The 19,291-nt window shown below is 41.1% G+C and overlaps 1 protein-coding gene across 1 annotated transcript in view; it reads left to right on the forward strand.

Annotated features, from left to right (window-relative positions):
- Positions 1–17,677, forward strand: part of scn4ab (sodium channel, voltage-gated, type IV, alpha, b) — a 28,180-nt gene extending 10,503 nt beyond the window's left edge. Inside the window, exons 9-30 of the mRNA XM_076752410.1 lie at positions 43–184; positions 716–916; positions 1,391–1,499; positions 2,976–3,214; positions 4,035–4,106; positions 4,206–4,307; positions 4,504–4,860; positions 5,339–5,537; positions 5,771–6,015; positions 7,522–7,630; positions 10,950–11,104; positions 11,976–12,149; positions 12,318–12,440; positions 12,522–12,806; positions 13,220–13,273; positions 13,929–14,066; positions 14,186–14,290; positions 14,462–14,732; positions 14,985–15,606; positions 16,405–16,549; positions 16,734–16,811; positions 17,073–17,677. Of these exons, the coding sequence (XP_076608525.1) occupies positions 43–184; positions 716–916; positions 1,391–1,499; positions 2,976–3,214; positions 4,035–4,106; positions 4,206–4,307; positions 4,504–4,860; positions 5,339–5,537; positions 5,771–6,015; positions 7,522–7,630; positions 10,950–11,104; positions 11,976–12,149; positions 12,318–12,440; positions 12,522–12,806; positions 13,220–13,273; positions 13,929–14,066; positions 14,186–14,290; positions 14,462–14,732; positions 14,985–15,606; positions 16,405–16,549; positions 16,734–16,811; positions 17,073–17,441 (4,294 nt within the window). The 3' untranslated portion in view covers positions 17,442–17,677. The remainder of the gene's footprint in view (positions 1–42; positions 185–715; positions 917–1,390; positions 1,500–2,975; positions 3,215–4,034; positions 4,107–4,205; positions 4,308–4,503; positions 4,861–5,338; positions 5,538–5,770; positions 6,016–7,521; positions 7,631–10,949; positions 11,105–11,975; positions 12,150–12,317; positions 12,441–12,521; positions 12,807–13,219; positions 13,274–13,928; positions 14,067–14,185; positions 14,291–14,461; positions 14,733–14,984; positions 15,607–16,404; positions 16,550–16,733; positions 16,812–17,072) is intronic.
- Positions 17,678–19,291: the final 1,614 nt, after the last annotated feature.

Below are 19,291 nucleotides of genomic sequence, written 5' to 3' on the forward strand. Positions count from 1 at the left end.
TAATGATATCATAAATAATGAAGATGATGATGATATGTTCAGGGTCTGTCCAGAGGGTTACATCTGTCTGAAGGCTGGGAGAAATCCCAACTATGGCTACACCAGCTATGACTCCTTTGGTTGGGCATTTCTGGCTCTGTTCAGACTGATGACCCAGGACTTCTGGGAAAACCTTTTCCATCTGGTCAGTAGCTTACTGGTCGCAGAACACTAACAGGTCCTCAATGGTTTTTCACTTTGTTTTATGAGTTTCTGCAGGTATAGCGTTCTTGCTCCATCAGTTGCTTATTAGACAGTTAAAAGTTTCTGCATTCTTGCCGTTGGAATAATTTTGTGTGAGGGGCAGACCGCCATTCAGAGTCGTGTACATGAACAGGTAAATGAGACTAGAGTTTCTGTCAGACTGTTTGATTCCATCAAAATGTCAAAGCAAGCAGAGATGTTAAGACATATCCTGAATAGTTCAGGTTCTTCAAGAAACATCCAACTGCAAGTAATGAAAAGTAAGAACACCATGAGAAACACCAGGAACTGTTATTTCTACAAGACACTCAAATTACTGACCATCTGTCTGTCTCTAGCCAGTCTGTCTTTAACCTGTCTCTGTTTGTCCGTCTGTCTGTCTACTTCTAACTTGTCTCTTGTTCGACCTGTCTGTGTCTCTATCCACCTGTCTTTCTCTCCATCTGTCTTTCTCTCACCTGTCTATCTGCAGACGCTGCGAGCAGCAGGCAAAACCTACATGATCTTCTTTGTGGTCATCATCTTCCTTGGCTCGTTCTACCTCATCAACCTCATCCTAGCTGTGGTTGCCATGGCGTATGCTGAGCAGAATGAGGCCACCATCGCTGAGGCCAAACAGAAGGAGGAAGAGTACGCTCAGATCCTGGAGGCATTGAAGAAGAGAGAGGAGGAGGTCCGCTCTGACAGATTTTCATCTGTCAACAACATTTAAACATAAAAATATGAATATTACAAATGTAATGATTGTAGCTGGCAATAATAATAATAATAATATACTTCTGTCATGTTAAAGTTTTATTTTACTGTCATCATGCCACTTTTACTTAATCTCACTGTTGCCTCTTTCAAATTCCTGCACAAAAACCTAATCAATCCTGACCCCTGAATCTTAGTCCTAACTCTGAGAGTACACATGCAAACGCATGCGCACACACACACACACACACACACACACACACACACACACACACACATTATGTAAAACATAAATAAATCAGAATGTGAGTTTATGTCAAAAATGAAATTAAATGAAAAATAGTACAAAAATCCAAGTTGAGGTAAAACCTCATCAGCTTCATTGATTCTTGTCTGTCACACACCTGAACACACACACACAGCTGAACATTAATTCTTGTTGTCGTTACAGCAGGTGGCCTGCAGGGCGGCAATCTTAGAGAAAGACGATTCAGCACCACAGAAGAAGAATTCATCTTCAGAAATAAAGAGCCACGAGCAAGAGCACACTGCAATGGAAGGTATACACACGTATACACACACAAACAAAATGCATAATTAAGTCAAATTAGACATCATAACACCCCCAGCCTGGCCCACCCCCCTGAACACCTACATGGTTTCACAGCCTTTAAAAACAGTTTTTTATCTATTTTAAATTTTCTTTGACATCACTGTGAATCAGTATGAGAAGCTGCCTGGAATGACCATGTTGGATAACTGCAGAGGGATCTACATTCAGGTCAACTTCACAGCTGACACACTCTACATATTCACCTGCGTACATCACGTTTACCTGTGTAAATGTGTACCCATTTTCACTGCACGTACTGTGTTTTAATTCAAAGGTAAAGCTAATGGATTGGATTAGCTCGTAGGTTATTGTGAGGATGATTGTGTCTTTTCGCTTTGATGGTAAATGTACTTATTTGAAGCTGCGTCCACATACAAGAGGGGAGGGAAGGGAGGCAGAAACATGACATATCTGAGGAAGCGTCTTGTTCCTGCTCACTGCTGTCCACAGCCATATGTAACATCATGTATAGTGAGAGCTAGGGCACTTTATAACAGGTTTTTGAATTTCTTCTCTTTGCGTGGACAGACAAACTCCTTTGCATCAGTGGAGTTTGAGCAGTGAGCATACTGACAAAAGCAAGCAGGAGAACATGGTATCGAGGACAACAGCAGAGGTGGGGAAAGAAAGGATGAGGCACTCTTTTAGGTTACAGGCTTGTATGAATGAAGTTAGTGAGGCTTTGCTTTGTTGAACGTGCTGATGTTTAAAAGTAATTTGTTTGTTTCTGTAAACAGTTGAAAAGTAAACTCTTGAGGACATTTTGGCATTTAGGCTTTTTGTCCAGTAGGGAATGTACCTTTGTGCTACTGCTCTGTGACAGGCTGAATCTATAGATGTAACAGGGCTCTGAAGCATCCCTATAGTTCAGTGGCTTTTGATTGTGGTTTCGTGGTTTAGATGCTCCAAGCTCTGTGTTCGGGTTCAGGAAAGATGGAGGTTTTCATTGTTAAATGTTGAAAAAGTAAATCATTCCTGAACCTGAACCTAAAAGTCTTCTCGAAAATAAATGCCAACCACAGGTGGGAGTCAGGATGGGAACTTTGACCGCTACTGCCAAAAGTCTCATTCAGACAGTCTCAGAGTGTTTGTGAATATGGTCCCACATTAGCTTTTACATAGACCTATATGTCAGTGATAGCATGTTAGCATCTCTCAGATTAGCGACAAGATTTTTGACTTCTTCCAGTCAAATTTCAGAGTGAGCTGATAAAATGCAGCAAAAGAAAAAAACTCCACCTTAAAATACAAAGAGGGGATTTAAATGAGAGGAGGAGCAGTCAGTTCGCACACAGACAAGAGCTCACTGAGCAGAGTAAATCACGTTAAAATCACCTCAAGAGACAGAAAGTCTGAGATGGTCTTTTAGTGAAAACTTAATAGTTTCAAATTCATCATCTGACTAACCTGCTATGTGTTTCAGACTTTGAAGATGACCAGAGGCCATGTCCACCATGTTGGTATGCCTTTGCCAACATATTCCTGAAGTGGGACTGTTGTGGCTGTTGGCGATGGCTCAAACAATGTCTCTATACCATTGTCATGGACCCGTTTGTCGACCTCGGCATCACCATTTGCATTGTTCTCAACACTGTCTTCATGGCCATGGAGCATTATCCAATGACGGAGGATTTCGAGGAGCTTCTGAGCATTGGAAATCTGGTGAGTGATGAAGAAAAATGAGACAGTTTCAGAGATAAGGTGACATTGCTGCCAGGAGTAAAAGTAGTCTTGAAAGTACCTACTTCAGTTTGTGCACCAAATTATTTAAGGTACACTTCTGTCTTTTTCCCATTTCTTTTATTCTCCGTGGATATGAATGACATCAATTCAGCCACAGATGAGCTTCCTCAGGTTAAAAAGTGAACATGCAGCTGTATTAATGGACAGTCAACAATGAAATGTCATGGCACCATCTGCTACAAAAACACCAGGACAAAATTTATTTCTGTTTCTGTAAGTGTGATCACTAAATATTACCATAATGAATTGTATTATACTCTATTAAATATATTAAATACTCCAATAAGTAAAGACATTTTTAAAATTACATTCTGTACTTTATGTCTCTGTCATAAGTCAGTTTTTCAGATGAGTATGGACCATGTTGTCTTTTATGTAAATGAGTAAATATAAAGAAAGTCAACATTTTACAAAGTTCTTCAACTTTGATAATTCCAGTATGGATGTTAAAGTCCTACCTTCCATTACAGACTCTTAGCTTTCATATTTAGTCCATGGAATAGTGGTAGTTTTGCAGCATTACTTATTGACCTAAATACAACAGACACACATACTGCTCTCTGTCAGTTCTATGATGTACTGACCTGAGACCAGCTCAGTGCAGTGTGGACCGTTAATTTGAACCTCTAGTTCTGATTGAAAGTAAATATATCTGGTTACTGCCCCCCTCTGGTCACTGACATTCTTCTGCTGACCTCTGATCCTTGATACCCGACCTTTGACCTGTGACTGCCCTCAGGTCTTCACAGGTATCTTCACTGCTGAGATGATCCTCAAACTTCTGGCCATGGACCCATACTTCTACTTTCAGGTTAGAGTTCCTGTTTGTTTGTTACCAGCTTAATGATAATGACTGGCAGCTGTTCCCATGGTAACATGTGTTGTGATTGTTCTGTTACCATGGTTACAGGTGGGTTGGAACATCTTTGATAGCATAATCGTCACCATGAGTCTGGTGGAGCTGGGATTGGCTAATGTTCAGGGCCTGTCTGTGCTGCGCTCCTTTCGATTGGTCAGTGTGTATCATCATTGTAGCTTTTTAACAAACAAAACAATCAAGTTACTGTTTCCTATCTCCTCACCTGTCTATCTACCCATGTACCTGTCTCTTCATCTGTTTGTCAACCTGTGTCTCACCTGTGTCTCAACCTGTCTCCTCACTTGTCTAACTGTCTCCTCACTTGCCTGTTTACCTGTCTCATGTCTAGATGCGAGTGTTTAAACTAGCCAAGTCATGGCCAACCCTCAACATGCTGATAAAGATTATTGGGAACTCTGTGGGGGCTCTGGGGAACCTGACTCTGGTTCTAGCCATCATCGTCTTCATCTTCGCCGTTGTTGGCATGCAGCTGTTTGGGAAGAACTACAAAGACTGCGTCTGTCGCATTACACTTGACTGTGAGCTTCCTCGCTGGCACATGAATGACTTCTTCCACGCCTTCCTCATCATCTTCAGGGTCTTGTGTGGAGAGTGGATCGAGACCATGTGGGACTGCATGGAGGTCTCAGGTCAGACCATGTGTCTGATCATCTTCATGATGGTTCTTGTCATTGGAAACCTGGTGGTGAGTTATTCTCCGTTCTGAGTCTGTTTCAAAAAGTCAATAATTCTCCATAGTCCAGTGGACCAGCTGTTGCTACAATGGATCCAGTCCTGTGGTCAGTAGTTAGGGTTTGTGGTTGGAATGACGCTGATGGGAACAGGGAGCAAACAAAGTCTGAAATTTCCATACCAATCAGAGCGCAGGCCCTGAATCTTTTCCTGCCCTCTATGATCTTAAATCTGTACCTGGTTCTATTGCCCATTCTGAATCTGTTCCTGGACACCTTCATTGCCTAGTTGCCAGTCCTGAATCTGTTTGTGGCCTTGTTACAAGTCCTGAATCTATTGCTAAATTTATTCCTGGCCTTGTTGTAGGTTCTGACTCTGTTTCTACATCTTGTCTTGGTTCAGGTCTTGATCTATTTGTGGTCTTGTTATAGGTCTTAAATTTGCTTATGGTCTCGTTTTAGGTATTGAATCTATGTCTGACCTTGTTTTAGGTCTTGAATCTGTTCCTGGCCTTGTTGCTGAGCTCGTTCAGTGGTGATAATCTCGCTGCTCCAGAAGATGAAGGAGAAAACAACTTGCAGATAGCCATAAACCGGATCAATAGGGCTATGACCTGGACAAAGACATGGATCCTGGAACATATCTGGACTTCATTTGGAAAGAAGAACCACATTAACCCAGACCCCCCCGGTAAGATCTGACCTGTAACTGAAACAAAGACTGCATTGATTTATTTACCTTTTTATTTATCTTTCTGTCTTCCTAATATCTGATGGTCTGTGTTGATTCTAATCGTAATATTAAAAAAAATTCAGTCCTTTTTCATATTATATTATGACTTCAGACTGGTTTGGTGTTAAGTTATCCATTTAAGAGTAAATTTTGTGTGATTTACTAATTTTCCTTGTGAATTTCATTTTTAGTGGTCCACAGTGAGGAAGAAAATGCGCAGATGAAGGAGCTTTTGGCTTTGACCTTTGTGTCTTCAGACCAGCCAGTGTCAGAGGTCAAGTCCCTCACCTGTAATTATGACACCCTGACCAGCAACTACCACAACATTGCCTTACTAAGGGTCCCCATTGCCGAGGCTGAGTCTGACTTTGAGATGCCTGACAATGATGATGACGAAAAGGATGAAGAGGAAGAAGAGGAAGTAAAACACTCCGAGGTAAATGCTACTCTATCCTAATGTAGTCTATTCTATTGCAGTATGTCACCTAAAACTGAAGTGTCATGTCTAAGTTGTGGTGTGACAGTGTATTCACTTGTTTCGTAAGAGGGCTTTGAACCCCTAAAATACAATACGATCCTCCATTATTGTCACATTACATGCTCAAAAATCTAATAATTCTACAACCTTACCTCTATTGCTTTCAGTGTGAAGTTATGTTTGGATGCAGAAACAGAGGTTGAGGACATAGAGAATCAGACAGATTAAATATTATTTAGAACAAATGGATGCTCTTACAGCTGAACTAGATAAGATTTTTCTCTGACCACAACCCTTGTTCTCATATGTCACCTGTTGTAGCTTCGATTAGAGAGTTCAGGGTCAAATTGGACCTGCCATTCATCCATCTAGTAAAAGAACAAACAGATTAAAATATGCCTGATAACTATTCCTCAGTCAGTTTGTTGATGTTCACTTGTTGTTGTTTGCTGATGTTGGACGGCTGTGGCTCAGGAGGTAGGGCAGTCATCCACCAATCAGGAGGTCAGTGGTTCGATCCCTCACACATTAGTGTGTGAATTCATATGTATGTCGCTCTGGATAAAAACGTGCCAAATGACTAATTGTGATTGTAATTGTAAGATATAACCTGTCACCTGTGTTTAATCAGGTCTCATGGAGATCAGGAGACTTAACACAGCAGAGAAGGAAAACAAAGATAACCACCATCAACAGAGACAATGAGACATCATTAAATAGACTCAAATATAAAAGTTTAAAATTGACCAGTGGGATTTCTAACTCTAAAATATCTGATTCGCTCCATCTACAAGGTGCAAAGTGGTGGAAGACAGTCCATCCAAGTTCAGTATTTACTCTAAGGGGTAACTTAAGTTAAATAGATCAGCTGTTTTAAATGTGCCTGAAAACTATTTAAAAACTAAACGTTTTAAATGTGAGATGTGAAGTGATAAAATGAGGCTGCTTCTCTCTACAAGAGACCTCTATGAATAACAATAATTGACCTGAGTTCTCTTCTTGCTGCTTTCGTTTCACAAAGGACATGGTGATGAGGTTGATATTCATCTCCTGTAATGAAATGCAAAGCTCAATGATAAACTGCATTCGGTTGTTTTGTGGTGGAGCAGCTTGAAAATAAAGAATATCTCCATGGTCAAGATCAGATAAGATGGTTGACTGTACAATTCATCGGCACACAATCATGATTTATTCTGATAGAAGAAACATATTTATATGTAGTTTCTAACCCAGTTGCTCCACATGCTGTTTATCAGTCAGACAACTGATAAGCCAAATTCACAGGTATTTAAATGACTGGACAGTTTCAATTTTAGATCCTTGAGAGTAAAAATATTTTGCCTTGTCAGCATTTAGACTAACACAAACTGCTGAGGTGTCAGTCGCTCATGATCATGAACATGAATGACATGTTGTTGGTGGTTTCACTGTAAAATGTAATACATATTTGATGTGTTTGTTCAGTGTGACGAGTCGTCCATCTGCAGCACCGTGCAGAAACTTCCTGAAGTTAAGGAGGAAGAAGATGATGAAGATCATGACAGAAACACACCTGAGGACTGCTGGACTGACAGTAAGAGAACCCACCCACAGTTAAACTAGCAGGCTAACTTTGTTTCAAGCTTCAGAGGCTGAACACACAGAAGTTATGGACATATGGTGCAAAGACAAAATGGAATCTCCAGAGATGAGGAGGAAGGCCTGGGCCTGTGATGTCTGCAGCTGTGAAACCACAGTGTATAGGAGCTGGCATGCTGCTGCAGCACAATTATCGTGATGACGTGCAAGAACTCCCTCTGCAGATAATATGGCCAAATGCTAACAGCTAGTGGCTCCATGTTTCTCGTGCAGCGCTGTTCCTTTACACTGATGTGTCCTCAGTAACACCATATGTTGTTCGCAAACATCACTATGCCCCCACCCTTCCTCGTACCGCACTCCATCACTCTCCTGTCCGCTCTCAGCAGTTGCAAGCTGTCCAAAGTGATGTGTGAGTCCGTCGTGAGTTCATTCAGTCACGCCTCTGTGATGCACATCATGCTCTACTTCTGGTACTCCCTCTGCAGTATGGTTAGTGCCATTAGCGCTTCTGTCTTATTAGGTAGAGATGTCACGTTCCCCATAAAAAGAGATCATATGAATGGTTTAAACAGTCTTTTCTTCTCACAGCACTTCACCCCAGCTCTGTATCCCCTTCTCCTTATCCTCATTTACGTTGCGATCTTCAGTCTTTCCACTGGGAGTACCTTCATCTGGCACAGTGCTAACAGCTGTTCCTGAATGCAAACAATAGAGCTGTGACTGAATGGATCTCAGAGTAAAGAGTATATCACTAATCTCACCAGTTGTGCTTCCATAGGCGAACAGGTTTGACTGGGACTAATGACGAAAGAAACACACAGAAAGCACAGAAACACACCAAGAACAAAGAAAAGGGGTCAGAGCTGTTGTAACTAGCTGCCATTTATTGCCAATAGACAGTTAGTGATGGAGTCTGTAACTGCAGCATCATCTGGCTCAGCACAGATGACAGTTGTGTATCATCTGCATAGAAACATACATTATGCTCTCTAATGATGCCACCCAGTGGCAGCATGTATAGTGAGAACAGTAATGGACCAATCAGCTCCCTGCAACCCCAGAACAGATGGCATGTTTCTCAAACACACTTTGATGTTTGAAATCAGTTTAACACTGTCAGAAAGCTCAGAAAGACCAACCAACTATTCAAGACCAGTGATTAAGATAACATTGTCAATCAAATCAAAAGCTGTTCTTTTAGTAACAGCAGTTTCAGTGCTGTTTTATGTTCTAAAGTCTGACTGAAATTTCTTCAGGATGATATTTTCTTTAACAAAGGAGTTAACGATCTTTTCCAGTATCTTACTACTGAATGGAAGGTTGGCTATCAGCTTATAGTTGGTGAGTGCATTACTATCTAGGTTGGTTTCTTTAGTAATGGTTTTACAACAACAGACGATTCCTGTTGCAGAGATGTATTTAGAATTTTCAGGACGTGACTTAAAACACTGTCGAATATTCACTTTAGAAATGCTGTAGGTACAGGGTCAACACATGAGTTGGACAAGTTAGACCCACTGACAGTTTACAGACCCAAGTTAATGTAATATAGGAGAATTTTCCTATGGTTACATCTTTTTTTACAGGATTTGCTGAGCACATCTGTGTTTACATGCATGTGACACACAACTGTTTGTAGTGCAGCAGTTCATGTGAGAGACTACATGATTTAAAATCTCCCATGACAAGAATATGGGCCAAGAGTTTTCTATGGACAAAATTTGCTCAGCCAGCAAGCAGTCTTCTTTTTGGCCAGGGGAATGTAAACACCAGGGACAAACACAGACGAGATTTCTCTCAGGGAGTCATATGGTCCACACTTGATTAAAACAGATGATACACTGCATACCTGAGCCAGTTATATGTAGTGGCATGAAAAAGTTAAGTGATTTGAAGATGAACTGATTTCCAAAAGGCATAAAGTTAAAGATAACACATCTCTTTGATATTTGAAACATTCCTTACATCACTTAATTCCATCTTTTACAGTGTTAACTTAAGAAAAAAAAAAAAGGGAAAAGGGTCCAAGACAAAAGTTTACACACCCTGCATGATCATGATCTTGGTGGGTAGCAAGCTACCACTGGGCACAACTGTGTCATGTTCTGGTTGCGACTTATCCATCAGAGCTGAATGAAATCTTTCCAGACATTGCTTGCAATTCTACCAGAAGCGCTGTAGTGCCTTTTAGAGGCATCCTAGAAGCAACTCTCCGCTGTTCGCCATGGGCCTGACTATTTTTGGTCCAACCAGATTAGAAGGACTGGTGTAGACAATCTGGAGAATTTTCAAAATAAAACACCCTGTCAGACTCCCAATTGTTTATCAACAATAAACACAATTACAACAGACAATTAAAAAAAATTGTACTATGTAGCCTACTTCGTAATGGTAGAAGAACAAACACCATGGAGAAAGGACCAGCTCAACAGTTGGACAGGCAAAACCCTCCACTTCTGAAACACTCTTGGTGAGGTATGAAGCTGTGCTGAGGCATTGCTGCCAGTGCCCCATGGAGTCCCCAAGTAGGTCTTTCAGGTCTTTATTGGGGGACTTTTGCTCCCATCCTACTTTGCAAAAGGCTTCTAGTTCGGTGATATTCTTGGGCCATCTTGAATGTGCTGCTCTTTTGAGCTCTATCCACAGATTTTCAATGAAGTGGCCACTGCAAAACCTTCAGCCTGTGCCCCTTGAAGTAGCCCATTGTGGATTTACAGGTGTGTTTAGTTAATTAAGGTCAGAGACCTTGATAAAAGCTGAGAGACCAAGAGTTTATCTTCTACTCACTTATCTCTTCATAGTAATAGTGTACATGGGTTACAGTTAGGGACAGAAAAAGACTAAACAAACTACTCAGGAGAACTGCCTCTGTCCTGGACTGCCACTTGGACACCATCAAGGAGGTGGGTGAGAGCAGGATATTAGCCAAGCTGACATCAATCATGGACAACCTATCCAACCCCCTGCATGAGATTCTGAGGGGCTTAAGCAGCTCCTTCAGTAGCAGACTGCTGCATCCCATATGTAAGAAAGAATGCTACTGCAGTATCACAGCAAGATATGAATGTGAACGAGAGATTCTGATATTTTGGCATCAGGCATGTTCTACCTACTATTGGCAGGCTGACAAAAGACAAAGAGCAGACAGGTGAAATGATGAACCATCTCAGCTTTAACAGTTGGTCTGGCTCTGCTGCAGGAGCTGTATTCTGCACAAGTATTGAAGACACTGTAAATATGTCAGTCCTGTGTACATTATAATGTAAATGGCTGATTCAAATAAAACATTTGTTTGTGTGTATACTTTTCAGAGTGTTACCAACGCTGTCCATTCCTGGACATAGACACATCCCAGGGCAGAGGGAAGGTCTGGTCTAACTTCAGGAGAACCTGTTTCTCCATTGTAGAACACAACTACTTTGAGACCTTCATCATTTTCATGATCCTGCTAAGCAGTGGAGCTCTGGTAAACATTATTATACAATATTATAGATTATTGATTTATACATGATCAGTGTTAAACCCTAAAATCAGTGATGGTACATTTTTATTTGCTTTCTTGTTTTTTTCTTTCTGTGCCAATATATATTTTTGAAATACTCCATAAATCTGGCTGCTGTTCGGTCCTCTTGGATGGTGGTTGCTCTGTTTGTTCTGATCACTTGACTCAGCAGCTCAGATCTTATTGGTTCTCAGGAATGTGTGTGGCGTGAGTACTAACCTGTGGGGACAACATGGCCAACAGCAGAGTGCTGATAAACTGACCACAGGGCTACTAACATGGCTGTCATTACTAACAGTGGACTACAAAAATGGCTGTCATTCTCTACTACTAACATGGCTGGCGCACAGTACACAGGTGAGAGTAGTTTCAACTAACTGAGAACTTTCTAAAACTGTGATATAACAATTTTTGACCCTTAAACAATGACAGCATGATGAACAATGATAACATAGTAAACGATAAAAGATAGCACAAGATAACATAACAGCAAAACAGCTTCACACAAAATAACATAAAATTGCACAGCATAATACAATATCTAGCCCAACAGTCCAACATGAATAAAAGCACAACATAATATAACATCAAGTGACATGACATAATAAATAAAATAGAACAATGAAGAAAAACACAACCAAAACAAAGTTATTGAATAACATAGAAGTTATGTCAAACCTGGTGTTTTTAATTTCAAACGATTATCAAAACTTTTTTGCTCTGCCTGCATGTAAAGTAAGCTCTTAGACCCAATCCTGAGGCTCAGAAACTGTGATGTATGACTACTGTCAGTGAACACCTGTGCAGGCAGTGATCTTTGTCTGTATGTGAACAGGCATTTGAAGACATCTACCTGGAGCAACGCGTCATCATAAAGACGGTTCTGGAGTATGCAGACCAGGTGTTCACCTATGTGTTTGTGGTGGAGATGATTCTCAAGTGGTTTGCCTACGGATTCAAGACTTATTTCACCAATGCGTGGTGCTGGCTCGACTTCCTCATTGTAGACGTAAGAACATTGACACCTGCAAGAACACATAACCATAAAATCAGTAACAGCAACACTACAAAACACAGAAGAACACAGCCTGTCTCTCTGTTCCTGCTGTGTTTAATAGCCCGCTTTAGCTGGTCACCTGCAGTCTGATGTCATCACCAGGTGTGCTGTGTCTTACAGGTGTCTCTGGTGTCTCTGACAGCAAACATCCTGGGATACTCAGAGCTGGGAGCCATTAAGTCTTTGAGGACTTTGAGAGCTCTGAGGCCCCTAAGGGCCCTGTCTCGCTTTGAGGGCATGCGGGTGAGAGAGGCACTTTAAACACTGACACAGACAGACAGGATTATCAGCAGGTAACCTATCTACCTGTCTGTGTGTCTGCAGGTGGTGGTGAACGCCCTTGTTGGAGCAATCCCGTCCATCTTTAATGTGCTGTTGGTGTGTCTGATCTTCTGGCTGATCTTCAGCATCATGGGAGTGAATCTGTTTGCAGGAAAGTTTTATTACTGTTTTAACGAGACGTCTGAAGAGGTATTTAGTCCTGAAGATGTCAACAACAAGACTGAGTGTCTCGCTCTGATTAAGGCAAACTTCACTGAGGTCCGGTGGAAAAACATCAAGGTCAACTATGACAACGTTGGGATGGGCTATTTGTCACTGCTGCAAGTAGTGAGTCTCAACACTCAACATATGTGATTTCATAAAGTACAGGTTGTTGTGTTCAGTTAGTGACTGCTCTATTCTGCATTACACACAGTAGCAGTAAACACATAGGTAGCTTGTGCTACCTATGTGTTTATTGAACTGAACTGAATCTTCGAGTTTATGTGACTCCCAATTCAAACTTCCCCCAGTAACATTTAGAGTTAACCCTTTATCATTTCAGAAAGAGGTTTTTGTTGCTGCATGAAAACTGCGTATCTGAGCTAACATCCTTTTCACTGAAAGGTTCTGTGTTGTCTCTGTCCACTGTTGGATTCTATTTTTTTGACCTGTTGCATCTAACTGTATGCAGACAACTGGACCTTGTCTACTCAACTGTTTAAATGAAAACTTGTGCTGATGAGTTTTGTCTCTTTCAGGCCACTTTTAAAGGCTGGATGGACATCATGTACGCAGCGGTGGACTCAAGAGACGTCAGTCCAACAATTCATTGTTTTATATATTCTGATACTAATACTGGTACAGATATCAGTAATTATACTTGCACTGGTATTAATGCTGGAATTGGTACTGGTACTTAACCTGCATTTCCACCAAACTCTTTGTGTAAGTTTCTTTAAAACTTTAGCCAGTGTTTCCACTGTAGACAGCACTCTTAAGTGCTTAAGGGCTAACCCCCTTCACTTTTCCGGCAAATGGGAAACTATAGACAAGACTTTTCTTGGTCTTGAGAAGCTGCAGAATTTTTAAACTGACACCATAACCTGTACTGTACATGTACTGGGAGATTGACAACTTCCTGCTAATCTTTTCCTCTGCTGTGTTCACCTTCGCCGTCACTTTTCAGGCACACTGACTATGCACTGAGTTATGTTGCTCTAATCACAACAAGAACACTGTGGAGGACATTGAATGTTTTACGTTCTTTCCTATCAGTAGGTGTTTGTGATTATGAAGGAGACACGCTTTGTCTGAGAAATGGCTGCAGGCAGCAAGACTGCTGAAAAAAAAAGAACTGTAGAATTTGGAAATCATAAATCAGATAGTTGTGCGAACTAGATACTGGTACAAACATACCATTGGTCTAATCATAACAGCAGAATACTGTCTGCGTCTGTGTGTGTGCAGGTGGAGTCCCAGCCGATGTACGAAGCCAATCTGTATATGTATATTTACTTCGTCTGCTTTGTCATCTTTGGCTCCTTCTTTACCCTCAACCTCTTCATTGGAGTCATCATCGATAACTTCAACCAGCAGAAGGCCAAGATATGTTTCTATTCACTGACAGCCTGTTCAAATATTAATAGTTTCAATTGAAAGATCAACTTTAGCTTTGTCCAGATTCAGTTAATAAATATTCTGTTTGTCTTTTCTTTTTTCTTTACTTGGGAGGAACAGATATTTTCATGACAGAGGAGCAGAAGAAATATTACAATGCTATGAAGAAACTTGGCTCCAAGAAACCTCAGAAACCTGTTCCACGCCCTGAGGTGAGTTTTATATATATATACACTATCTATCTATCTATCTATCTATCTATCTATCTATTTATTTATTTATTTAAATTTAATTTAATTTTTATTTATTTATTTATTTTGATGCTGTTTTCAAGGCTTTTTTTTTCTGGCTAACATGGTGTGCTTCTTTTTTTGTCTCACTAGAATAAGTTCCAGGGTCTGGTCTTTGACCTGGTGACCAAACAGTTTTTTGACATCTTCATCATGGTGTTGATCTGTCTCAACATGGTAACCATGATGGTGGAGACGGACGAGCAAAGTGCAGAGAAAGAAATCATCCTGTACTGGGTCAACCTCGTCTTCATTATCATCTTTACCACAGAGTGCACTTTGAAGATCATTGCACTCCGGCAGCATTATTTCGCTGTCGGCTGGAACATTTTTGACTTTGTGGTCGTCATCCTGTCCATCGTAGGTGAGTTGGCATAGTGTCTTGTGATGTCATTGTCTCATTTGGTGATGTCATTGTCTTATCATCCATTCTCATGTGTCAGAATGTCTTCTCTTTACATATCTTGAATTTTAGAAAATTGGGTGTTAAGTATGATCAGTGATGGAGTGTTTTTTGTTTTGTTTTGTTTAGTCTTTACATTTTGACAACAATCATTTTCTCTTTAACCCAGAAGAAGAACAGATTGTTTCAGATGTCATTCTGTCTTCCCTTCAGGCCTCCTCCTTGCTGACATCATAGAGAAGTATTTTGTCTCACCCACGCTCTTCCGTGTGATCCGATTGGCTCGTATCGGCCGAGTTCTTCGCCTCATTCGTGGAGCCAAGGGGATCCGGACACTGCTGTTTGCCTTGATGATGTCACTTCCTGCCCTCTTTAATATTGGCCTCCTCCTCTTCCTCATCATGTTCATCTTTTCCATCTTTGGCATGTCTAACTTTGCTTATGTGAAGAAGGAAGCCATGATCGATGACATGTTTAACTTTGAGACGTTTGGGAACAGCATGATCTGTTTGTTTATGATCACCACATCAGCTGGATGGGACGGCCTGCTGAATCCCATCATGAACACGCCACCGGACTGCGACCCCAACATAGAGAACCCAGGATCAACAGTCAGAGGAAACTGTGGCAGCCCAGCGATGGGTATTGTCTTCTTCACCACTTACATCATCATGTCCTTCCTGGTGGTGGTCAACATGTACATCGCCATCATCCTGGAGAACTTCAACGTGGCCACAGAGGAGAGCACTGACCCACTGTGTGAAGATGACTTTGAAATGTTTTATGAAACCTGGGAGAAGTTCGACCCTGATGCTTCACAGTTCATACAATACAGGTGATCCACATCTGCATTAGAAGATAATACTACTTTCTGTGAACTCGATCTTAATATGGGTAATTATTTCTCTTCCCCTATATTAACTACTGCAACATTGTTTGGGCAGCTACTTACCCCACTCATCTAAAAAGTTTACATCTAATACAGAAGAGGTTTTTAAGACTGATTTCCCACTCCAGTAGATATACACCATCTCTGCCTCTGTTCAGTAAATACCAACTCTTACCTATCAACAAACCTCTTCATACATAAATTTAACAGATCTTCCTGTTACTTTCTAAAATGTGTTTATTCCTACTACATATATACATTCCTATCCGACGAGGCTTAGCAACTACAGTCTCATCCTTCCGTCCTCCCGCACGTCAAGCCACTAGTTTAATATCACCTTTAGAGGCCCTAAGCTCTGGAGTGAATTACACTTATCATTAAGGTCCATCTCTTCCTATCCCAACTTCAAAAAGAAACTGAAGGAATTTTTACTGTCATCAGGAACCTAGCATCTATCCCAATTCCCTCTCTCAGCCACTCTCATCGGTTCCGCTCTTGTCTCCTATTTGTTTTGCCTCTTGTTGTATCAAGATTCCGATTTCTTGTTGCCATTAATTTTTGGTGTTTTCCTTCCTCTAGATCTTCTGTGTTTTACATGCTTGTCTTCTGTTTGGTTTCACTGATAGGGGTGGAACTTTGTACAAGTCCGCAAGGACTTCATTCCCTCCTTGCACGGCAAGAAATAATAAACCTTAACCTAAACCTATTGTTCCTAATCTGACTCTGATGTGTTGCGACCCACAGTAAATTATCAGATTTCTGCGACACTCTGAAGGATCCTCTGAGGATTTCCAAACCAAACACCATCAAACTGATCCACATGGATCTGCCTCTGGTTCCTGGAGACAAGATCCACTGTCTGGACATCCTGCTTGCACTCACTGCACAGGTAATATGACCTGGTCACATATTTTTTCATATTAGATTATTTCATCCAATGTTTTTTATGTGTTGTTCCTTCATTTTAAGTTATGTTATATACTACGTGTGTTATTGTTTCTATATGTTTTTATTGTGTTATGTTTTATGTCACATTATGTTAGGTTGTATTATAGTATATTACATGTGTGCAGGTTTTGGGTGATTCAGGGGAGATGGATGCTCTCAAAGCCAGCATGGAGGAGAAGTTTATGGCCAACAACCCCTCCAAGGTTCTATCCTATTCTATTCTGTAGTTTTACCTATTTTCTTAATTCAAAAACTAAATTTATCTTTTTATCATTTTCATTCTCACAGTGTCTCAGAGTATTTCACATAATCACTGTTATTTCTCAATATTACTGCAGTAAAACTGAAGCACAGATTATATTATTAATCTAATCTTATTAATCTAGAAAACACGTTGATTGACTGATACTGTTCATAATTTATCAAACTACACTGATGTCACTGATAACTATTGTTGCCTACAGGTGTCATATGAACCAATCAGCAGCACTCTGCGGAGGAAACAGGAAGAAGTGGCGGCAATGGTGATCCAAAGAGCGTATAGGAAACACCTCCTGCAGCGGACGGTCAAACTGGCATCGTACAAATACCGAGAGAAGATGAAGGGACGCAGAGATGAGGAGTCACCGCCAGAGACTGAAGGACTTCTTTATAAACGAATTAGTCAGCTGTACGGAAACGGCGTAGAGACAGAGGATCCTGTCTCAGTGGTTTCAGGAGAAGATCCGCCTACCCAGGTGGAGCTTCAGAGTGAGTTTCTCCTCCACACTGCTCCCCCCCTCAATGCCCCCAACATCCTGCGAGATGAGAGCCTGAGGGAGTCTGTTGTCTGATGAAACACCTGTGCTGTTTCCTGCCAGAGAAGCAGTGGATTTATCTCTGTTAGCTATAGCTTCTGTAACAACTCAGCAGAGCAACAGATCACAACAGAGACAACTCGCGTTAACGTTGGTCAGTTTGATGAGCAAATGCTGCAAATCTTAAACCATCAATGACTGAGAGTCTGCTCCAAGTTTTCTTGAACAGTGTTAGTCGAATGTTTGCTCTTCTGGCTTTGCACATGAAAATATTTATTACCACGTCTGCGTCATTTCCTGCTTGTGCTGAGGTGTTCTGGGAGTTTTTAATCTTGGCCAGATGATTTGTGCCTTACCAAGTGTATTTTAGTCATGCTGACCACATCACTTTGACTAGTCCGCAGAGTTCTTTAACATGTTTGGGAGTCACCTACTGTGATCAAGTACTTTGATGAACATTTGAGTTGACCGATCCTATGGTGTTATTCAGTGGTCACATCTGACAGTTTAAGAGAAACAAAGCTGTTCAAACAGCAGTGAAACTCTTCATGCAAACAGTCTGTCTCAGTGCCAGCCAACTTGTAGACATTCTCATATAATTATTTCCTGCTGCATAAGAACTTCAGTGTCGTTTCAGATCCAACCACTCCCTACTGCTCTGCTTCCATCACCTGACCTCCCCACCTACCTGCATACCTGTTTTCACTTCTCCTATCAGCCCTGCAGAATGTAAATCTTCTTTTGTGCTTCCACCTTAGCTTCCGTATGCATGACACCTTGCCTGCCATTAGCCTGAAGCCTTTTGAATAAGTTTGCCTGTTTTCTTCTACCTGCCTGGCTTTGATTTTTTTTGTTTTTGGACCACAAGCAAACACGAACGTTTACTTATCTTGTCTCTGAGTCTGCATCTGGGTTCAAATCTGTTTCTCTGTTGATCCATTATACAGTGAGACAGAAACATCTGTCTTTGGCAGTTAAACAAGCCAGACATTTTGTTTTCTGTTCTACTATGTTTAATGAAGTTTTTTTGTGAGAGCTTCAGTGATTATTGACAGACCAGACTGTCAAAAGAGAGGGCAGCATTTGAACACATGAGATCATTTGATTTGCTTTGTAGACTGAGGGAGACTTACAGTAAATAGAGGTCAGGAAGATTCCAGAATGTTTCAGAGAAAATCAGACTACTGATGACAACTGCCACCACAAGTGAATTAAAATATTCCTGTTTTTAGAATTGGGTGTGTTATTACCATTACCATACAATGTTGATTCTGATTTTATCAGATGACAGAGGTCTTTATGTGAAACTACAGCAGGTGAACATGAGTCAGACATATCACTGCAGTGACGATGAGGTGAACCAGCCGAGGGAGCCTAGAATTGACTGCCAATCAGAGCTGGTTCTGACTAACTGCATTAATTACAATGAGTCATTTGCAAACGCTTTTATCCAAAGCAACACACATTGGAATTCACACATCGATGGCACAGCACCGGGGGCAGTTTTGGGGTTCAGTATCTTGCCCAAGGATACTTCGGCATGTGGACTGCTGAGGCCAGGGATCGAACCACCGACCTCCTGATTGCTGGACGACTGCCCTACCTCCTGAGCCACAACCGCCCAACATCAACAAACAACAACAAACAAAGTCAACAAACTGACTGAGGAATAGTTTTCAGGCACATTTTAATCTGTTTGTTCTTTTACTAGATGGATGAATGGCAGGTCCAATTTGACCCTGAACTCTCTAATCGAAGCTACAACAGGTGACCAAGGAGAACAAGGGTTGTGGTCAGAGAAAAATCTTATCTAGTTCAGCTGTAAGGGCTTCCATTTTTTCTAAAATAATATTTAATCTGTCTGATTCTCTATGTCCTCAACCTGT

Source organism: Chaetodon auriga, chromosome 16 (genome assembly GCF_051107435.1).
Source record: "Chaetodon auriga isolate fChaAug3 chromosome 16, fChaAug3.hap1, whole genome shotgun sequence".
In the NCBI taxonomy this organism is placed as follows: Eukaryota; Metazoa; Chordata; class Actinopteri; order Chaetodontiformes; family Chaetodontidae; genus Chaetodon; species Chaetodon auriga.